The sequence below is a fragment of the Phocoena sinus genome, chromosome 6 (genome assembly GCF_008692025.1).
Source record: "Phocoena sinus isolate mPhoSin1 chromosome 6, mPhoSin1.pri, whole genome shotgun sequence".
NCBI lineage: Eukaryota > Metazoa > Chordata > Mammalia > Artiodactyla > Phocoenidae > Phocoena > Phocoena sinus.
Genome location: NC_045768.1, coordinates 28,247,316 through 28,270,529, shown reverse-complemented (window position 1 = coordinate 28,270,529; position 23,214 = coordinate 28,247,316). Strand labels below are relative to the sequence as shown.

General features: G+C 47.4%; 1 protein-coding gene across 3 annotated transcripts in view; it reads right to left on the bottom strand.

The window, feature by feature from the left end:
- Positions 1–23,214, bottom strand: part of ABCA1 (ATP binding cassette subfamily A member 1) — a 138,251-nt gene that overhangs the window by 38,834 nt on the left and 76,203 nt on the right. For all 3 annotated transcript variants that reach the window (XM_032634674.1, XM_032634676.1, XM_032634675.1), the window contains exons 8-20: positions 22,599–22,691; positions 17,024–17,264; positions 15,108–15,247; positions 14,632–14,748; positions 10,768–10,965; positions 9,820–10,025; positions 9,020–9,196; positions 7,250–7,472; positions 5,363–5,584; positions 4,152–4,356; positions 2,923–3,036; positions 1,767–1,938; positions 589–720 (exon numbers count right to left, since the gene is read on the bottom strand). In XM_032634674.1, the coding sequence (XP_032490565.1) occupies positions 589–720; positions 1,767–1,938; positions 2,923–3,036; positions 4,152–4,356; positions 5,363–5,584; positions 7,250–7,472; positions 9,020–9,196; positions 9,820–10,025; positions 10,768–10,965; positions 14,632–14,748; positions 15,108–15,247; positions 17,024–17,264; positions 22,599–22,691 (2,240 nt within the window). The remainder of the gene's footprint in view (positions 1–588; positions 721–1,766; positions 1,939–2,922; positions 3,037–4,151; positions 4,357–5,362; positions 5,585–7,249; positions 7,473–9,019; positions 9,197–9,819; positions 10,026–10,767; positions 10,966–14,631; positions 14,749–15,107; positions 15,248–17,023; positions 17,265–22,598; positions 22,692–23,214) is intronic.

Sequence of the window (23,214 nt, the reverse complement as noted above, 5' to 3'; positions counted from 1 at the left end):
CAAGGCCCCACCAACCAAGCAGCTGCCTCAGCCTTAGCCTGGAGCAGCCCTCCTGAACCTCGAAGGACTTCAGCCCTGAGAGAAGGGGGGCCCCTGCGGAGGACACAAGCCCGGGCTGCTCACTGTAGATGTGAGGAAACCAGGGCCCAGAAGGGGGAATGCCCTCGCCCAAGGTCACAGAGCTCAGGTCTCTCTCTGCTCACCATGGCGGCTCCCTGCTTGGTGATGGGCAGGCTGAACGGGGGCAAAAGTTCTGAGCAGGAAACACGGGACCCACGTATCAAGGGCCCTGAGCTACTGTCAGGTGAGAGCGGTGGTGGTCTCAGGGAGGGTGTGCGGGGAGAGAGGATGTCCTTACTCCAGAAGGACAGGAACGGAGAGCACCGTTTCCTAGGCCTACTTCCACCAGCTGGACTGATATAACATACCCCATCCCACAATTCTGTTACTTTCCAACGTCAAAGGACGACCTGCCCTCAACACATCCAGGGAGGTGAGGCCTGCTACCCCCAAAGGTGGTAAAATACTTAAGTCTCACTCTACCCGTGACTCATGACACACCTCCAAAGAGGCTGTGCTGGTACTCACATGTCAAACAGCACGTTATGCTGGGGACAGACCCCCAGGTTCTGACGGATGGTGCTCATCTCGGAGCGAATGTCTTTCCCCAGGATGTAGGCAGTGCCCGAGGTGGGAGGGAACAACCCGGTCAGGATTGACCTAAGGACAAAAACGTTAAAGTACAGGAGTCAGCATTGGCCCTCCTGCCCTGAAGCTCCACTCCAGGCGGCAGCGTCCGGGCAGACGGCAGAGGCAGCAACCCTCCAGCCCCGTTCCTTCCTAATGGACTCCAACAGACCCCGACACAGCGAAGGAGTCTCTGCTTCAGTGAACAGCTAGGAGTGGGCCTATGTGTTGGAAATGGCAGTTTCAGCACAAGCATTTTTTAAATGAAGATTCCAATTTACAGTGGGAAGTACACTTTAAAGCATATATTCTTTTTATGCTTAAAATCATGTCCAAGTAAAAGGGACAAAGCAGAACAAATGATTCAAAGATAAAAGTAATTTTTGTGTTTGGCAGTTAGGATTTTTGCACACCTTTTAAAGAGTTTCTGCAATGTTCATAATATATTGATTTTGCGTGCTAAAAATATATAAAAGAAAAACAGGAGGAAGAGATTACCTCTTCCCCCACCAAAATGCCCTCTGCAATGGCTGATGGACTACATTGAAAGCCACTGAGGTAACTCTGGTGTGTTTATAGCCTGTGCTCCCTTCTGAAGCTGTCCATTTTAAGGTCCTTATAGGTCCCAGAGAAGGCACTCATACAGCCAGCCAGCTGCCCAGCTGTTTTTCACATCTGCTTAGAGACAGAGTTCCTGGAAATTACTTCCCCCCACCAGTACAGCCAATCTCTCTTTCCACATTCTTGCCTCACAGTTCTGACCAAACCAACTCCAAAGGAGACCCTTTCTCAGACTTGTCACAGTCTCAGGTTCCAAAAATACTGCAGAATTCTGAGAACCGAAGGGGAAAGGTCATCTAAAGGCCTCCAGCCTATTTTAACCTGAAAAAATAATATCTAGAGAAAAACCAGCATTTGGAAAGCACTCTTGTGATTAGATAATATTTTTACATTCATCAATTCCTCATATGCTCTGCCCTCAGCCCGGTAACCAAGGCAATGTTCTTAGGTATGAATTTCTAACTGTAGGACAGAAGGTTCCTGTGGCTGATTCTGAGAAAGCCACACCCTCTTCTTACATGGTGGTGGTCTTCCCAGCTCCATTGTGGCCCAGGAAGGAGGTGATCTGGCCCTCATAGAAATTCAAGGCCAGGCCGTCAACCGCCACCTTCATGCCATCTCGGTAAACCTTCATCAGGTTCTGAATGGACACGCCCAGCTTCAGGTGGGTGGGTTCCTCCTCCATGCAGACTGTGAGAAGACACAGGATGGAAATGAGCCCACAGAAGACACTGACAAGTGGAGCGTCAAGACGCAGGGGGCTGTGCTTGCACTTTTACAAGTGTCCTGTCTCCACAGCTAGTTCTGGTTTCTCAGGCAGACGGTCAACAAATATTTATCTAGGGCCTATCTGGGCACTAGTGTTGGTGATGGGAATACAGTGATAAAGGCGCAGAGAGGAGGCTGGGGAAGAAGAGAAGGAAGAGCAGGTGAAGCAGCTGGCATGGCGGGCAATGGCGGGTGGTAAGGAAACTCGTGAGCCATGCTAAGGAACACCATACTTCACCACTGGCGACTGGGGGAAGGGCACGGAAGAGATCAGCAGGGGAGCGACTTATGAACGACTGAGGAAGCTATACCGAACCCAAAGAGCTCCCCTCCAAGAACCTGAGCAAAAAAGCCCAGAAGGCAGCGCCTTTGCTGAACTGTGGGCATCACCACCTACAGTCAGAAGCCAGGAGGGGACGTGCGCTCTGGGTGATGCAGGCTGAGAACATTACGAAGCACAGAACGAACTCTGTGGCAGCCACCTGGCCTCAGCCTGCACAGGCTCATGCGTCTGTCATCAGGACAAGGCAGGCAGAGAGGTTGTGGCTCCATAACCACGGCTGTCTTTACCTCTTCTTTCTAGTTGTCAGGATAGTATGAAAAGTATGTGTATATGTGTTTGGGGGGATGGGGTGGGCGGAGGTGAAGGCAGAGATCAAGAGTCACTTTATTTAGAAGCCAAGAGAACAAAGGAAATGTCCCTTAGAAGCCCAGATAGTGACTCCCCGATAAGTCAACAGCACTGGACACAAATGCATGGGAGGATGTGGAAAGGGTCACTTCAGGGGATTTCTCCGCCCCTAAGGTGGTTTTAGGCTCTTCAGGCCGAGAGCCACCCCTTGCCCCCCACAGCCAGTAGGGGCAGCTGCACTGCAGTTAAGGGGAGGGTGGGTCAGCAGAGCTTACTTTCTGATGTTCCCTTCTGGCTGAAACCAGGCTGGCTCTTCTCATTGCCTTCCTCACCAAACCAGTAGGACTTAGTACAAGGGAAATACCAGGGCCTGGGGATTCCATATTGGCCTGAAAGCAAAGCACAGGTGTGAGCAAAGCTCAGCAACGCCCCGGCATCCCCGAGGTGTCCCAGCCAGACACAGCCTCCTTGACTCTCTCCTTGACACAGCCTTTGGAGACAGGACAAAATGGACTGGTGGTGGGGGAGGAGAGGCAATAACATTTGCTGAGATCTCCTGTGTATGACAAACATCTTGCACTTCTCTGAATCTTTCCAGCAACCCCATGAGGCAGGTATCATCCCCACTTTAGAGATGAGGAAACTGAGGGTTAAGTAGCCTACTCAAGATCACTCAGCCAGTAAAGTGGAGGACTCAGAATTTGAATCCAGATCTGTAAGATACAAAGTTGCATATCCAATGTGGGAAGTTCAGGTAGGGTACGTAAAAAACACTTCACATACACTCCCTTAGAGAAAAATCAGTAGGTGAAACCAGAAAGAGTTAAACCTCCCTCTCTCAGAATTTGATCTTCTATGAAAATGTATCCAAGGCAGGTCTTGGTCAAGGAGATTTATTAAGGGAAGTATAAAAATGAATTTTTATGAATACTAATTTGATTAAAGCACAGGCAAGGGCTGAGAGCCAATGTATCTTATTATTCACAAGCTGTACTCAGGAAACAGAACATTTGCTGGTGGTAATTCAGGGGATACAGAATTAGAGACCTGGGTCAGCATTGGGAGGACTCTCCTGGGCCAGCCGACCCAGTGTGACCCACCTGGGTTCACCTCCAAGCACCCGCTCTTACCAGCTTTGTGGCCACAGGCAAGTTATTTAACTTCTTCGGGCCATAGTTCTCTCATTTGCAAAAACTGGCTAGAACGGTAACTCCCTCAGAGTAGTCTTATGAGGATTAAATGAACCAAAGTATGTAAAACACTTTGCACAGTGCCTGGCACACAGTGCTCAAGAAACAAGAGCTATGTCAGTACTAAGAGCTGTACTTTTAGCATCAGCTGCTTCTCCTTGGAGACTATTTGTTTGCCATAGGTCCAAAGCCCTAACCACTTTCCAAGGAGACCCAGGCCCTGCAGAAATTCCAGCACAAAGGAAGGAAAGCATTACAGCTAGAAATTTCATTTCCCTGGCTGATGTCTAAAGCAGTGTGGAAGCTCAGTGTACCTGGAAACACAGCCTCGGTGTACCACGTCATCACCCCGTAGAGGAAGGCGTCAAACAGCATCATGGAGACCGAGGTGGTGAGGTTGAAGCCATCTTCCTCCACGGGGCTCTCAAAAAGGTTGTCCCATTGCACCCCAATGCCCTGCTCCTCAAAAAGGGCAAAGTACTCACAGCCAAACCCAAAAGCCACAGGAGACAGCAGGCTCTGTGAGAAAGATGCAGAAGTCACTCATCCATCTCCTTGTTTCTCATTCTCCTAACACTGCTAATGCAAATGTTACCTGGAGAAAGGTGAATTTGCCAAATGGATCAATTGCAAGATATGGAAATATTTATCTACAGAGTCCCTTTAGGGGAGTGGGCTCCCTGGCAGCATACAAAATGATTCTATTTATAAGCACTCATTATGCTCACACATTTCAGAAATGCATGTATGATGGAATGTAAAACTTTTAGAATTCTATGCTTCCGAAGGTGCCTCAAGGGCTCAGCAATCCTGTCCCTTACACACACACATGGTCCTCTCAAGCTCCCTGCTCGGCCAGTGATGGCTCAGTGCCATAGGAGCCTGTCTGGGGCTGCTGATGTCTAACGGGTCCAGACAGAGGCATCTGGAGCGTCCTGCAAAAAACTCAGGACAACTCAGTCTTATAGGGACTTGCACCCCCTCGGAGGCCTCTCCTTCTCTGTACAAGGGAGGGGAGTGAAGTCCGGGATTTGCAGGGAGATGGAGTACCTGCTCCTCAGTCTTGAAGTTCAGAAAATATTACTCAAATGAAACCCCATACTGGACACAAGGGAGACAAGAGTCCAGAAGGAGCCATTTCTGATCTCAAGAGCTTTCGGTTCTATCTGTGGCTACGACTGTGGCGAGCTTAACACAGCCAACAGAGCTGGGAGACAAAAGGTAGAGCTGGCCCCTATTGTCTAAAGGCATTCCCCAGTGTCATTTACCGCATGCAGTGCAGTCTGGCTCCCTAAAAAATACCATTGGATTCAATTCAACCCGTGTTCACTCAGAGGACTAAAAATAAGCAATTGAATAAGACACAGTTCCTGCCTTCAAGGAGCACAGAATCTAGAACTGAGGTTCAAGTCCCGTTGGAAAGAGAATCTCTTATCTTCTGTTCTCAGCTTGGACTATAAAGCAGAAGTGAAATACCAGGTGCGGCTCTGACTGCAGCTACTGCAGAAGGGCCAGAGTTACTCACCGCAAAGATCTTGAGTGTGAAGCCCACGTAGTCTTGCCACGCCACGCACAGGACGTAGGGCAGGTACAGCATGAAGTAAATGATGCCTCCACAGGCTGCCGCCAGGTTGGCTCTGGAGAAGAGCGTGCTGATCAGAAAGCACTGCAGTATGGTCACCACGGCGAACATGGACAGAAAGACAAACACCACGCTGGGGTCGCTGTAGGGCAGCAGGTTTCCTAACTGGGAAGGAAGAGACCCAATAAGACTGTCAATAAGCAATGATCTATGGGAAGCAGCCAAGGCTTATTCCTGCTCATCTTAAAGACAATACAGAGGAACAGTGCTGTTCATTTTTCTGATGAGTGAACTGAAATCTACTGAAGGGAAATGACTAGCCCAAGACCACACATCAAAGTCATGGTACAGCCAGAAACAAAACAAAGTCCAGGCTTGATATTCACCAAGGTTCATCTCAACAGACAATTTTGTTCTTTGTTTTTCCAAGAAATAGTATCACTTGGATTCTCCTTCTTCTATAAGGACTACGACTCTTGGCACCAAGACAGAATTGTGGGAGACAGTATCCCACATGGCTTCTTCCTCTGAAAGCCAAGGAAAATGGTCAGGCCATCTTAACATCCCCCATGAGAACGTGCTATGGATTCTGGATCCCCGCAGTTATCCAAACTCTGTGGACTCTTCAAGTGTCTCTCTAGCAGTTGGTTCTATTTTAGCAGGACCTACCAGCACTCAGCTGTCACAGAGTAGCTCTCACCCACCAGCCACAGGACCTCCACCCTGGCCACATAGCTCAGCCCTGGCAGTCAGACATCAGAGCATGAGGGGGGCTTGACTTTAGCAAGAACTGCTCTGCCACAGTGTCGGGTGACCCCAGTGAAGTCCTTAACCTTCCTTGGCCTCATTTCCTTGTATGTTAAATGGGTTATTTAGTGAGGATATCACAAGACAGCACACGTATGTGCTTTAAACAGTGCTTGGCGATCAGTAAGCGCTCATTTGTAATGAATAGTAGCTGGTATTAAATGTTACTTCCTTTCCCTTTGCACCCCTCCACTTTTAAAAACATTTATTTTTTTAAACAATGCATCCTTAAATGAAATGATTGTGAAAAAAATGGCATATAAACCTATTAATGTAAGGGGTGGACACAGAACTGCACTGTACAGAGTCCCCTTCAAGGAAGGACTTCTTGTCTGGCTGTCAGCAGACAGCCTCAGGTGTCAACCCCTCTAAGTTTGTCCCAGCTGCAGACAGCTGCCTGGCCCTGGGGCACACCCTTCCAATGACTAATGGAAGGGCCTGGGTCTATGGGGTGTCAGGGAGGGAGGCCTTGGGGTAACCTAAAGGGCTGGACATTTCAGCTCCGCGGCAAGAGTGCCCGGGGGGTTGGCCGTGCGTCACAGTTCAACTCCTCCCTCTGCTCAATCCTGTATCCTCCCCATCCCCTCTAGAGGTGTGGATCCCTAAGAAATACCCATACCCAAACTCTGCCTCAGCCTCTGCTTCCAGAAAATCCTAACGTGCAACACCATCTATGCTTCTGAGTATGGTTTTTAGAAATTCTGGCAGAATTACCACCCAATACATCTAGGAAAATGAGTAACTCCGATGCTGCCGTGAACCATTGCCAAACAGCATGGCGTAGTTACGCTTGTGCTCACTTGTGACACAAGACCCCTGGGTTCAGTCCTGCTTAGCTGCTAACCAGCTGGGTTGACTCTGGACAAGTTGCTGCCCTTCTCTCGGTCTCCCCTTCCCCAACCATAAAATGAGGGAATTGCAGGGAACAGCACATATGACCCCTTCCCTTCCGAAGAATCCGTGCCTTTCTTCTGCTCACGTGGCCCACGGGGGGGCAGGGAGGGGCCGGTGAGGCAGCCTTACTTTCAGGATGACCACCAGCAGGCCGGCGCTCACGAGCAGGGGGATGAGGCTGCTGAGGAACCAGCTGAACCACAGGATGCTGTTGTCCAGGCCCATGATGCGCATGGTCTCCTTCAGCCGCGCCTCCTTCTCGTACACGATGCCCTTGATGATCACAGCCACAGAGTAAATCCAGGCCAACGTCATGAAGAGGGGCATTGACCGGCTCATGACCCGCAGGAAGCTGGAAGGGCGGGGGGAGGAGTAAAGGTGAGCGTAAGCCAGGCTCCTGGGCCAACGCCTCTGGATCTGCATGCAAGAGAAAGCACCAGTACTGAGCCCGAGATGGGCAGACCTGTGCACCCTGACAGTTGCGCTTCGTGAGTGGGGTAACGCAGTGATGACACTACTAACAAAGTGATGACAAAGAAAACTTCTTTGAGGGCTTGCTTTAGTAACCAGATGGCTCTCAGATGTCATTAAGCTAAATGGGGGTGACTTTAAAGTACTAGAACAAAACCAACAAAACAACACCAACTCATTCTGTCATGAAAGTTCAACATCTTCAAGGTCATCTCACTATCAGCTTGCCTTGCATAACTGTTAACGACAGGTGGTGCAGAAATACACTTCAGGCAGCTCTTGTCAGTAATACTTCAGATTTCCAAAGTAGAACAGGAGATGCAGTGAAGTAAAAGGAACACAGAATCTGGGCTCTGAAACTCAAGGTTCAAGTCCCAGCTTTACCACTTACGCACTTAACTGGCTACGTGACAACAGGCAAAGGCTCTGAATGCCTCTGACCTCTCGTCGTGTTCCCATCTTAATACATCCTTTCTAGAGTAAATCTTGGCTTAGGGGGTCTTTGGAAAAGTCTTCCTTTGGAAAATACTGGCTAATCTTTCTGAAGGTGAAAAACAAGATAAATCCAGGTGACCTAGAAAAGCTAGAGTGAGCCCTGCAAGGAAATGGGTTGTTCAATGCAAAGCAGGGAGAAATACAAGGAGAGGAACCCTGCTCCTTCTGCACTCTGGATCTCTACACACACACTCTCCCTTACACAACAGAGAATAAGGGAGTTTCCAGAATTCAGAAGAGACATGACATATTTCAGATGCTTGCAATAACTACACCTCTGCCTATTCTCTCTCTCTCTCACAAGAAATCACTGGCTCCAAAGGCACAGTCCCCACAGTGAGAACCTGGCAGCAGTGACCAAGCACTAAAAGATTATCTAAAATGTCTAAGATAAAAAGGCCTTGTTCGGTTTTATTTGCATTGTTTGAAAATGTGGTTTACCACTTATAGAGAGGAAGAAGAAAAACTGACACAAAGTCTGCTTTTATAGGTCTAGAACACTGTGCCTCTGTGTTTGGGGGACGTGAGGATGTGTGGATGTGTTTGGCATGTGCTCGTCATGACACATCTTAAACTTGCAGATTAGGCTGATTTTGACTGAAAGGATAGAGTATAAAAAAATAAAAGTTCTGGTAACCATGGACTAGAAAGGAGTGAGGATTACTGGTGACGTGGCTCAAACTGTCAGCTACTTACATCTGGCATCTTATTTCCTGAAATTCCCACAGAATCCCAAAAACAATTTTTTTTTTTTGGCAGTAGCTGCAATCTTGTTTTAACCAATTTTTTGACCCGTGTCAATACACATATAAAATAAATATAATCATTCTGTTTCCTCCCTTGACGTGTGTGTGTGTGTGCGTGTGTGTGTACACACCACCTGGGGACAGTGTTAACCAGTTAAGCAAAGGTGGTGGCTCGCTGGTAACTTACATGTCATCAACGTAACAGGGGTAAGGCATCTGCTGCATGTAGATGCCAGTTTTCTTCTCTGTGCCCGTCAGCACCCGGATGATTGCCTGCTCCACCACATCCTGCAAGTACGCGAAGCCCCCCCAGACGTACCGCATATCCTCAAAGGGGTCAGCCCGAGGACCGGGGTCCCAGTACCTTAAATCAAACCACAGGCGACCAAACATTCCTTAGAACCATACGATAAAAAAAATTCAGTCACCCACAATCCTACCACCATTACAGAGCCACTTTTCTTATTTCTGTATCTTACTTTCTGGTCTCAGCTGACACATACACACGTTTGGTTTTTTTTTTTTTTTTTTTTTTCACACGTTTTTAAATAAATATAATCAGAAGGAACAAACCACTTGTTGGTCTGGGTTCCCCCCCCGCTCCATTAGTTCCCTAACATTGCAACAAGTACACGGGCCAAAATTTACTTAACCATTCCCTTTTATCTTGCTTATTTGCTCCCTTTTATAGAAAGGGATAGTGCTAGCACAGAGAATCTAATGTCTTTTTTTCCTGTTGATTTAATTCCTCAGGACTAATTCCCTTGAATGGAAATGCTGAACCAAAAGATAATGATATTTTAAGACCTTTGAAATAGTTGTCTCCACAATGAATGAGCCAGTTACACCAAAACCATGCCACCAATTTGAGTTATACTTTGTTGGAAATTTTTACCAAATTATTAGTTAAAATACAGTACCTCCACTCACATTAGCTGCTCTTGACTTTCCCAAGACTGGCTGGTATGATGGGGGGATTCAGCTTACCCATCCTTGATCTTATTCGTCCTCTCCACATTGTCAATATCCATCCGGATCTTGTACTTGACGTGATGGGGCAGCTCAACACTGCCAGGAGCAATTCCAGTGAACACGATCCCAGCCCAGAACTTCCGCTCATCCAGTAGCTCCATGGACTTGTTGATGAGCAGAACCTCTGTTGCCACTGGTTCCAGCTTGTTCAGGTTCACACACTGAAGGAAGAACAGCCGACATGAGAACGCCGATGGCCAGGAAAACAAGCAGTGGCCAAGGCAGAATCCGTGCTAAGAGAGAAGCACTAAGTGCATGACCTTTTTTATCCTCCCTCTCTACTCCTCTCTCAAGACATTCTCCAACATTCAACTGAAAATGGCTTGTTTTGGTTTTTGACTGCACTTTAAGGGAAATGTTGGAAGTATTTAGAGGTAAGTTACCTATACTGATTTTTGTGGAGGGAAAGAGGTTTAAACCTCATTTTCGCTTCTGTTTTCTTAGTTAGTTTTGAGTCATAACAACTAACCAAACAGAACAAAAAAACCTTTCATTTGTCCCTATTAAGTCACATCATTTTTAGGACTCAATTTTTAAAGTGTAATCGGTCCTATTAGATTTTAGATAAGTTTCATAAGTAATGCTTTTTTAAGGGAATGCTTTGTTGCCATTAGGTATTGGGATATCGAAACACAGGAAAACCTAGAAAACGATGGATAGAGACATTCTTGAGTCAGATAGAAAAAAGCTAGAAGTTAGGTCTGTTGATTTACTCATTCAGTCATTTAACTAACATTCATTGAGTACCTTTTTGTACATTACACCCTGTGTTAGGTGGAGGGATACTACTGTAAATAAGATGACACATTATTTCTAAACTTTACTCCAATCCAAACCTTATTGCACCATCTCAGAGAAAGAAGCCAAAGCCTTTTCTAAGTGGTCCGCAGAATAGATTCTCACCTCCATGAAGCGAGAGATGGTCCGGATTGCCTGGTTGGTCTCATTGAAGGCTTCTCTCCAGGTGTACACAGAGCCATTAGTGGACTGCACTTCTTCTGGGTGCTTGGCCAGAAATGCCACGATATCTTTGGCTGTCCAATCTAAGCCTTCCAATCGCTGTTCCCAAAAGTGGTCATTGCCTCTGCTGTCCAAAAGCGTCTGCCATTCCCATAACAAAGTACAAGTAGTAAACACCACTAAGTCTTGATGAGCACTGTATGGTTTACAAAACCCTTTCACATACATTGTCTTTCTTTAAAATCTTCATAGAAAACTGTGAGATAGGTAACCCAATGTTTCCATTTTACAGGTGAGAATACTGGGCTCTCGGATTCTACTGCACCTTCCCACTACATTATATCTTCTTCCTCTTTTGAGACCCAGGCTGATGATTCCTCATAAAGACCCTAATCTCTAGATTGAATTAAGCCACACCTACTTCTGCTGTTTAGTTTGGGAAAAGAACTCTGCTGTTAAACCAATATGATCTTTTCCAGTTGCGGGATGCACGGGTCATGATGCAAAGGAGGCCTGTCTTCCGTTTCTTATTCCCTAGCTGGCTGGCTCTCCATGTGGGTCAACATGGAAGAGAAGGAAAACCAATCTGGTGCTCAACCAGCAGGTGCAGAGGACCAGGGCAGAGGCCTGCACAGATGTGCTGCCAGAAAAATGGGTCTGTCTCAACCTCAGCTCATGGAAAGGAGAATCAGCTGCAACTCCTTTCACACCTTTGAGAACATACATGAAGCTCTGGCTCTACTGAAATGGAATCCCTAAGGGGCCAAACTCTGCTATTTTTTAAATCAGTCTTATTTCTACTAACATATAAGTTTTTTCCCCGTGTGGCTTCATATTTTTTATTATAAAGGGAGCATAATAGTTTTTATAGTGTATATAAACTATAATTTCATTAACTATTCCCATACCGCAGCATTTAGTCTAATTTTCTCACAATAACAATTATTATAGCAATAACATTCTCTCTCATATGGTGACTTTTTTCTTTAAAATTATTTCTGTATGGGATACATCCCTGAGGGTGTGTGAAATGCAGATACACAGGATAGCACATTTTTTATGGCTCTTACAATTTTCATTCCAAATTGTTTTCCTATAGGGAATAACAATTTATACTGTCATCAGTTAAGATATGTGTTTTTGTTAACAAAATAGGTACAAAATTGTACCTCACAAAGGTTCACAGGGGTATGGGTTAGTGATTCTGAAATGACTTGTTTGGGACTTGAACTGAGCAAATAAGACCTGAGTGAAGACACGTGGCATTTGGGGTGAGGCCCTCCCTGGCCAGTGTGGCTTCTCAGCAATATGGCCAAGGAGGGCAGCAAGGCTGGAGAGACATGCCCAGTGAGATCACTGATCACATGGCCGTTCTAGAGCACGAGAGGGGCCAGGAGACCAAAGATCCCCCTCAGGAGCAGTGGCCAGGGAGAAAGCGTCGGCTTGAGATGAAGGAGACAAACAGCAGCTCAGAAAGGAGAACAGTTTAGTATCAGTGGGTTACGTGACTCAACGGAGAAGCGCCTCCAGATATGTGGGGTGACGCGACGGGTGTAGACAGAGCCAGAGACAGCAGAAGATAAGAGCTACCACAGAGTAGAACGGTAGCTGTCGTGGGCTGGGGGAAACAGGGAGGTCAAAGGGTATGAAGTTTCAGTTTTGCAGTACAAAGAGTTCTGAGGCCCTAACGTACAGTGTGGTAACTATAGTTAATGATACTGTCCTGTATACTTGACACTTGCTGAGAGGTAACTATGTGAAGTGAGGGACATGTTACTTAGCTCCATTGTGGAGATCATTTCACAATGCATACATATATCAAAACACCAAGTTGTACACCTTAAATACATACACTTTTAATTTGTCAATTACACCTCAATAAAGCTAAAAAAAAAAAAAAAAAGAAAGAGCTACCCCAACAGACACAGAAGTCTCAAGCATTGCCTTGTGTACCAGACGCAAGGCCGCAGTGGGTACAGAGGACTGAGTGGCCCAAGCTTGTGGAGTGAACAGTAGAGAAGAGAAAGCAGCTGGAGGAGGCTCCTTCGACCTCCGCCCGCAGGCTGATGAGTCAGCATTTGGTGTCTCAGCCTAACCAGCCCCCTACACGCCAGGCCCCAATACCCGCTGGCCTGTTGGACATCCCCACCGTCCACCAGCTAGAAATCAAGAATCATCCTGAAGCTGCCCTCTCTTTCACCCCTCCACAATCAAGCAGTCACCAGGCTTTGCCTCCAGCCAATGCCTTGGCCACCTACTTGGATAGCCTCCGCCCTGGACTCTGCCTTCCACCTTTCCCCTCTTCAATCCACCTGTCAAACCAGAGTAATAGCTCCCCTTGCCTAGCACCCTTTCATGGTGCTCCAGAGCTTAAAGTAAAGGTCCTCGGCTTGACGCCCAAGGCTCTCCAAACCACATGCCATGCTTTTCTCCCCAGCCACAGCTCCTCCATTTCCCATCACACATCCTGTGTTCTCCAGCAGGAGTGCTAATGAATGCCATGGCCATGTTGGCAAGCGCCTTGTCCCAGAAGAACTGAGAGCCTGTGAGCTGCTGGAGCATCCAAGCCAAACCGTCTATTTAAGAGAAGGGGAAGCATCGTTCTGCCTACAGACTAAAACTCATGGAGTTCCTTCAACAGGGACCCTCACCATCCTCTGAGACGCAGAAGGAGAGAAGTCCAACAAGTAGAAATGTACATTCTAAGGAGAGGACCAGGAGGAAGACACCTGAGACCACACCTAAGTCTATGGCACTGTCTGTGGCTGGACCGCTTGAGTCCCTTTTGGAGGAGAGACTGGAGTCCAACAGAGATCCATCCTTGAAGGGCATAAGTTGTTGTTGTTATCATTATTAGTCAGAAGTATTCAGTCAATCCATACAAATTATTGTTCATGTTTTTCTGACTGAAGTCCCTTGGTTTTTAAAGGCTCCCAATTTAAGAATTAAATTGCAAGACTAGTGCAATAAAGATGACTCCAGCTTTCCCCTCATTGGAAGACCACCTGCATATCATCCCTCCCAGGGACATCAAGGGACAGTCCTCAGCCTGGGAGAGCACCTCCCACGGTAGATACCTCCTCTAACACCCAGCTGCCCCTCCGATCAATGAGGTGTCAAGAAAAGAAACCTGGCAAAATCCATTCGTGCTTCTTAAGAGCAGCAGGAAAAAAGGAAGAGGCCTCTCTCACCATGGAGAGAGGAAATAGTCTAATGATTCTCTGACTCAGCCCAAGGCAGGATGATGCGATTAAATGGCACTCAGGCTCAAGCAAAGGAGACATTCCATGCTCAGACTCCTCCGTTTTTGAATCCAATTGTCTCTAGAGCATTTATCCCTTTTCAAGTGGTTCTGAAGCACTCAGTGCAATTCCCCTCCATGCAGTAACAGCAGCTCTACACTCACACGGTGCCTCGGGGAATGGGTATCTCAGGTCAGACCAGACCTTTGCTCACACACACCTCTGTCCAAGACCCACTAGGACATAGTAGGGCTAAGTAAGATGCTGTGGCTCTAGAGCCAGAAAGGAAAATAATCAAGGTCCTGTAATCACCAAACTCTTGCTCCAAATACCAGCCCTAGGTTTCTTGGAAATCTGATTTTGACTATCAGACGCATTGATGCTGATGTGCATGAAATGGTGTGATTTGTGCACCGTCACCTGTAGCTCTGCCAGGTGATGGGCCTGTGGCTTGAGCGAGGCTCAGTACGTCTGCACTGGTTCAACGTAAAGAATCCTCATCTCAGTCACTTCTGGGAAAGTAAGGAGCATCAATCAGGTACCCGGTAATCAGAGGGACACTCACCCGGACAAGGTCCATTTCTGGGCTGCTCTCCATGAAGGTCCAGATCTTGGGGCTCAGCTCTTGCCACATGCCTTCCATATCATGAAACACAGCCAGTTCCTGGAAGGTCTTATTCACCTGGAGTCAAACGGGGAGCCAGGGGCAGCAAAAAAAAAAAAAAGAGAGAGAGAGAGAGAGGGAGGCAGAGACATGAGAACTCAGCTGCTCCCTGAAAAGATGTTCCATCACAGAAGCCCTTTTCCAGTCCTTCCCATTCCCAAGAAGTGTCTGCCTGCAGCAGTGATTCAAATACCCAAGGCTGGAGAGCTGGCCCTCAACAGTCAGCTTGGGCCTGAGTCAAACTGGAGGTTCTCACTCTGGAAATCCCAGAAGAGCCATGAGTATACTCAACACACGCCATCCGAAGCCACCTTTATATTTTTGTCCATAATTCTAGGAGGATACTGTAGAGGGCCTCTTGGGCCCAGGCAGCTTACCTCAGCCATAACCTGCTTTGTGACTGGAGTGTCAGGTGTATACAGGATCTTCCCAACAAGCAGGGGCTTGAGAGCTTTCCATATGATGCGGGAAAGAGGACTGGACTCCAGATTCTTCATCAAATCATTGCAATAAGGAGCTATGAAGAGGATGAAAGGCAGATATTTGTATGCATGCTCATGTACTTGTAGGAACTAACAAGAGCTTTGGAGCCAGCTGGTCAGTCATGGGTTCAAATCTCAGCTCTGCCACTTAATGGCTATGTAACAACATCACTTGTCTGAGCCTCAGTTGGCTCCTCTGTAAAAATAAAGTTAATGACATCTACTTGGCGGAGATGCGGAGAGGATTAACTGAGATGCTACCTCTGCAGCCCCTAGAACGATGCTTGATAAATCATCAGAGCTTATTGTAACACTGACGATGGATAACTCACAACTGAGACAATATGGAAAAATCTTTTTTATTATGCACAATCCTTTATAACTCTAAATAGCTTGCACCAGTCCTCACCACTCTGTTTTTATTGGAAACAAAGAGCTGAATTCAGACTTTAGTTTTCAAGCAGAAATTTTAAATTTCCCTTTAATTAATAGGTCTCATCACAAGTATATGTAATAAATGTAATAAACATCCCAAACTGAAAAATCCAAATTTATAACAGACAGTAGGGTTTGATTATCCAGAAGGATTCCTGATTTTTAAAAAAATTTCATTCTGGGTTCTTTTAGATACTAAGTATCCTCTACATGCTAAAAAGATAATTTTTTTTTCCAAGAGGATTTTCTCACAGTTATATCTGTTGTGAAAATGAAGGTTCCCTTGGGTTGACTTACAAAGTGAGGGAGCGTAGGGGACGGCATTTCAGAAAACCGCCTACAGTGCCCTTCCCTTCAGGCTCGCAAAGCAACCTGCCATGTCTGGAGTGCTTCACTCCAGACAAGAATAAAAGGTTCTTGCGTCACAATAACGCACAAAAAGCCACCTCACTCAGTGTCTGAAAGGCACACCTGCAGTTAGAAATGGAGAAAGGCTCACTTGCATCATATTTTCAATGAAAACGATGCCATTGTCTAAAACTATAACACTGGCTCCTGGCTGCCACCAGGCACAGGACACACATCCCCACACAAAACTGCCCAAGTGTGGGGAACAGATATGGAGTTACAAGGTTCTTCAATGTCACCTTGCAGCTGAGAACCACAAACAGCAGATCACATGTCCCAGTCTGATGACACACACACACCACCATGAACAGGTATTTTGGAGGCCACGTGGTTTACCAAAAAAAAGCATGGAGCCAGGCAGATCTGGCTTAATCCTGGCTCTTGCCAATTAGCTATGGTGTGGCTTTGACCAAGTCGCTGAACCTCTCTGAGCCTATAAAATGTGGGGTTATAAAACCTTCCTCGCAGGGTTATTGTAAGCGTTAAATGAGATAAGTTAAATAAAATGCATAGTACATAGGAAATGTTCCCTAAATGTTATCTTTTATTATTGCTGTTGTTATTGTTAAGTCTTTATTGTAAAGCATACCTCAAGGAGAGGGAGGGGAGAGGGGAGGGGCAAGGGAGAGGGGGAGAAGAAGGAGAAGATACTCGATCACTTTGGGAACCACCCTCCGACATCCCCCAGAAAACTGAGGGATTGGCTTTCAGTCATCCATTCACTTGATAAACACACTGTACGCCTGGGATGTGCCAGGCCCCGTTCACACAAGTGGGGACAGTTCACTGATTAAGATTCCCTCCTCTAGGAGCTCAGTCTGGGGGGCAAACAGACAGGTAAACAAACACCCACCACTGCTACGTAGGGTGAGGATAAGCACGAAGAAGCAGGTGCCACAGGGGCCGCGGGGCTGAGCCTGGGACCGAGGTGGGCTGGGCCCAGGGCTTGGGTCTGCACGGACACTCACTGGTAGAATTGTCATAGAAGGTGCCAGCGTCGTCCTCAGTGCCGTTGCCTCCAAAGAGGGCTTTGTAGTTGTTGTCCTCATACCAGTTAAGGGACTTTATCTTCAGGCCCCCACCCTCGGGATGGCCGCAGACGATGCGGGACACGGCCTGGTAGATCTGGGTGGGGGAGCTGGAGCTGTTCGCGTTGGTCAGAAACATCACCTCCTGCCGCATGTCAGTCCAGCTCCTCATGCTGAAGAGCTGGTGGACAGATCAGGAGGAAAAGCAGAGGGAAGCGCGAGGCAGGTTGAAGACACAGAATAGGAATGAACAGGTTAATGTCTTGACCTCGCCAAAGCCACAGCCCAGAACATATCTTGTCTGATATCACCTCTCAGAGGGGCATCGCTCTGTGATGGGACTGTCAGAGCCTTGCTACTCCTCTGTGGTCCAGGCACCAGGGGCATCGGCGTCATCGGAGAGGCCGTTTGAGGTGCAGATTCTGGTCTATCTATCTACAGTTCAAATCTGCATTTTCACGTGGTGCCCAGGTGACTCCTAGACACATTAGAGACTGAGAAGCACCACTTAGCAGTTAGGGGAGCCCCTGCTGATGGGCTTTATCTCATTCGGATGATCACTGAGTTTACAGAAGAGGATGCTTTCTTTGAATGACTATGTGTTCACAGGCATACGTCAGGAACCGCTCACACCCTAGGTCACTGCCTCATTTCTAAAACACCTCAAACTTCAGTGTGGAAACTGAGGGGCCCTCTGCCCCCGGGCAGAAGAGGTGCTGTGTGTGAAGTCCCCATCCTCGTCTCGGCTGAGTGTCGGGCAATGGAAAGAGTGCATGGTCGGGGACCGAGTTTGAATCCCACTTATGTCTCTCATGAGCTCACAGCTTTCAGAAAGTCACTTCTCTGAGGGCCCAACTTCCCATCAAGATGATGAAGCTAAAACAGTGTGGCGAGGAGAAAATCACACGATATCTGACGTCCCAGAGAGGGCCCAACACAGAACAGTCCCTGCCGGAAGACCCAGATGCCCCAGGCAGTGGGGGGTCTGAGTCTGGGACTCACAAGTGACCAGCTCTTTGTCTCACACACCAACGTACTCCAGCACTGTGCGGACTTCTTGGCCCAGTGGCTCTTATAATTCAATATTTATAGAGCACTTTGTATTTCCACACATTTCACAATAAATCATTAAAAAATCCCTACATTCCTTGACATGTCACTGCTTGTCCTCACCGCCTGGAGGCCTGAGGCGTGGTGAGCAGAGGGGAGTGGCTGTGGAACCCTGCACTTGCCCCCGGGCCCAGTTTTCCATCTCACAGAGCCTGCTGGCTCCGGTGAGTGATAAGGTCCTGGGCGCCACAGAGCCCACATTTGCCTTCTGCCTGCAAGGGGAACCAGGAGCCCCAGAGGCGGTCAGAGGTCACAAAGATTCCTTCCTCCAGAGGGAGCATCTAACATCGGGAGAACACAGTTAGGCGGCCCGCTTTTCCTGACTTTATCTTCTCATCGCCTGTATGAGGTATACAGACGGGGAGAGGAGAAGTAGTCAGACCACCTCTCCTTTCCTTGGTGGGTGCAACAGCCCTAGGGATTTTTTTGTTTGTTTGTTTTTTCTGTTTTTTGCGGTGGTACGCGGGCCTCTCACTCTTGTGGCCTCTCCCGTTGCAGAGTACAGGCTCCGGACACGCAGGCTCAGTGGCCATGGCTCACGGGCCCAACCGCTCCGCGGCATGTGGGATCTTCCCGGACCGGGGCACGAACCCATGTCCCCTGCATCGGCAGGCGGACTCCCAACCACCGCGCCACCAGGGAAGCCCCCTAGAGATTTTTAAACGACAGCAAAAGCCACTCACTTCTCTTTCTCACCACCACCATCCCCCAATCAAAAGGACAAATTGCTCCCCACCTAAAGCCAGCACATCTTTGGACAGAAGCACCATAAATGACTGAGTTATTCCAAGCTCTGGGCTCTTCCCGGAACCTGTCTCAGGGGCAAACTCCTACTCGTTCTTCTGCACCTCAAATCCCGCTCCACACCTCCTCCGTGAAGCCCTCCCCCTCACAGGGAAGGGGGCCGCTCATCCTCCAGCCCACGGAAGGTGGCGTTTGATCGACATCCTTGGAGTGAAGAACCGCTGACTCGCTTTCTCAATCCACTGCGATGGCCTCCTCCTGCCCTCGGCCCCATCACAGTCTCCTAGCATAACAGCCGAACCATAAACGACCCTCATCCTCTAGGTCACACCAGGCGCCCCTGCTCCAGACCCTCCACTGGCCTCCCATCTTACTCAGTGTAAACCCAGCCTTGGCAGCCCTGCACCACACTCACCTCCTGCTGTGACCTTACCTCCGACTCCCCTCTCACTTGCTCTCTTTGCTCTGGCCACGGCTGGGCTCCTCCCTGATCTTTATTTTATTTTTTTAACATCTTTATTGGAGGATAATTGCTTTACAATGGTGTGTTAGTTTCTGCTTTATAACAAAGTGAATCGGCTATACATAGACATATATCCCCTTGCATCTCTTCCCTCTTGCATCTCCCTCCCCCCTCCCTATCCCACCCCTCTAGGTGGTCACAAATCACCGAGCTGATCTCCCTGTGCTATGCAGCTGCTTCCCACTAGCTATCTATTTTACGTTTGGTAGTGTATATATGTCCATGCCACTCTCTCACTTCGTCCCAGCTTCTCCCTGGTCTTTACATACATCTCTTCATCATGCCTTACATCAGTGTCTTTGGATTTACGGTTCCTCCTGCTTGGAGTGGAGGCCCTAGTGTCATTCCCCTCAGGCTCAGATGTCACCTGACCAGAGAGGACTTCACCAATCAGCCCCCTTTAAGACACCACCTCATCACCCTCCAGCCTCTTACCCGGCTTTATTTTTCTTCATGGCAGGCATCCCTGCTGTCACATGATATACAGACCTGTTTATTCCTGTCTCTCGCCCCATGTCAGTCCCACGAGAACAGGGAAGTTAGTGCACTCGCTGCTGAGTCCCCAGCACCCGGCTGTGGCAGGCACCTGGTGGGTGCTGGGCAGATAACGGACACACTGTTTCCTGCCCTGCCTCCCCAGGCTCACCTTCCCGTCACTGAGATGTGATGCTCATGTCCGCTCTCACTCATCTGGCTCCAAAAGTCCCCGTTCTCAGCCAACTGCCGGCCCTGTTAATCCACATTTTCTTTCTTTGAAGAGTCTCCTTTTTATTCTATTTATTTATTTATTTATTATCTATTTATTTATCTATTATTTTATTTATTCCAGTTACCATCAGGGTTCAGACAAAAAGTGGGCTTAAGTAGCAAGAACATGGGCTTTCGAGGCCAACGGTCCTGGGTTCGAATCCCAGTTTTGCCAATTAACTTACTAGGTGACTGTGGGCAAGTTGTCTAGCTCTTCTGAGCCTCAGTGTCACCTGTAAAATGGGCACAGTAGGACCCACTCACATCTGTCATGTGGATTACACAGGGAAATTGGGTGAAACTGCATGAACCAGGGCAGCTTAGCTCCCTTTTCCCTTAGCTTCCCTTTTTTAAGGGTTGTGCTTTGGTCAAACAACCAACTTTCTTTCCAAACATGGAGCAGATCAACAAGTGCACTTATTTATTTATCTCCTCCCATTTGTCCCAGGGAAATGGCAAGTTAGATAATGAGTCACTTGTGGCAAAAGTGACTTGACTTAGTGTTCCATTGAGAGGAGCGGGTGGCCCTTGCCGTCCAGGACCAGGGAACAAGCAGGGCACAAGGAAGCAGCTGCCAGAAAAAATGTATATTGTTCAGTTGGAGAGGTTCTACCACATGAGCATCACATGCTTTCCATTTTTCTTTTTACCCCAGACAAAAGGCAGGCCAGTGACGTAAGAGGAAACAGCTGCAACCAGACCGTGAGCTTAGAGGCAGCCTCCCACGTTAGAGTCCCTGCTTTGCTTTCCCTAAGGCTGGCAGGGACCTGCAGAGCAGTACGGGGCATATCAGTGTCAGCTAACGGGGCCCAGGAGAAATGACTTGCAGGGCAGGTTCTGTTTCTCATTCTGCCTCCTGGAAGAACCCTGGGAGACCCAGCTTCTCCACCTACAGAGCGGTCACCAGCGTTCATAACCGGAAGAACAGATGGCAGCCTGGAACAGGGCTTCTCCTCCTGAAAGTGACCCAAAAGCCACGCCTCTCCAGTCAGACGCACATGAGCAGAATTGAAAAACAGAACAGACCCCAAAGCAAAACACTAATAAATCAACAGCATTGAATCTCGGTGTTTTCTCTATTCTCCAAACGTTTTGCATTTCCCATAGTGACCATGCAAGCCTTTATTCTTAGGAGACATAAAGTGAGCTTTGATATTTGAGAAAAATGATACAAACCCCAAAAAATGACTTAGAGAAGCAACTCATAATAAGACTGGACCAAGTCTGAGAGAATTTCACCATGAATTATTCCTACCCAGTGTCTTAAATACTAAGGCCTGCATGGCTTCTGACCACCATCCCCCAAGCTTAGCTCTTTACACACCTGGCTCCAAATGGTTCCCCCTTTCCAAGTCTAATGTGAAACAAGGCTGGGTGTCAGAAAGGTGAGCACATGCTGACTGGGAGGCAGAGGAATGGCTAATTGCTTTTTGTAAGTTAGGCCCCCTGATCCTGTGACAAAGGTTATTCTAATACGCTTGTAAACACGTGGACCTGAAAGGTAAGCTCAACTTTTATCAGGAGACTATATTCCTTCCCATAGTTGAACTCAGGGCCCAGATATTGACAAGGGAAAGATCTGAATTAGGGGTACCATGTTCTTCCCTTCAGACAGCAAACAAATGTTTTGGTAAAAAGACTGTCTTGCTTTGCTACTGAAAAAGAAATAAGGATGGGCTTTCCTGATGGTGCAGTGGTTGAGAGTCCGCCTGCCAATGCAGGGGTCACAGGTTTGAGCCCTGGTCCGGGAAGATCCCACATGCCACAGAGCAACTGAGCCCGTGAGCCACAACTACTGAGCCTGCACTCTAGAGCCCGCAAACCACAATTGCTGAGGCCCGCATGCCGAGTCTGTGCTCCGCAACAAGAGAAGCCACCGCAATGGGGAGCCCGTGCTCCGCAACAAGAGAAGCCAGTGCAATGAGAAGCCCACGCGCTGCAATGGAGAGTAGCCCCCGCTCGCCGCAACTAGAGAAAGCCTACACACAGCAACGAAGACCCAACTCAGCCACAAATAAATACATAAATTTATTTTAAAAAATACGGAGAAGTTGCTGGTAAGACATATACAGTACACGGAAGATGAGGAGGAATCATCCTCTTTACAAATGGGTCATTAACTAGGGGCCAAGAGTAATTATGAGAGAAAGTTCTAGGCTAGATATCAGGCCTTCAGCCCCTAGCTAATTAACCTTGAGACATCTATGAGTCTTGGTTTCTTCATCTCTAAAGTAAGGAGATCAAATCAGGTAATTTTAAGATCACGGATATAAAGCTGATTTTACATTTCCTATGATTTTCAAATCAGAAAGACCCTCTGAGCCAAACTCAGGGTGGAAAAAAGTGATAGTGGATGATCTGCCTTCTGGGGCTGAAAAAGAAATGACTTACCTCTTGAGCCACAATCCCAAGACTATCCAGCAAAGCTTTTGTGGCTTCAGCCAGCTCCTTGATGGGGAAGGGAGATGTGGAGTTTAGTTCTGTCTGCAATGAGAAAAAAAAATCATTTGTTTCTAAACTCAATGTAAACCTGAAATCTAGTTAATTAAAACTATTCACAATCTTGAGTTTAAAACACAAGAAACCCACTCCTAATCAAAATAAGACACTAAAATTATTCTAACTGTATGTTTGCAGGTTGTTCATCTCAGATAAGAATTACTAATTCTTTGATGGATGCTTTTAAAGGGTATTTTAAACTAGTTGATATGCAAGAGATAAAAATATCTCGTGTGTGTGTGTGTGTGTGTGTGTGTGTGTGTGTGTGTGACCAAGGCAAAGTTGACCATAAATTCCCGACTCTGTCTATGATTCTGCAAGAAAGACAACATGGGAATGGCCTTGAGAAACAACTGTGTGATGGCTCACAAAAAACGAAGACAGTATAAAGTTGCCAAAAGCATGGAAAGAACGAATTCTCTTTCATTCCACTCAAGTCAGCACTGTTTCTAACACTGGAAATTTACTTATTTTTAATATATTAAAATTAATTTAAAATACTTGTTTT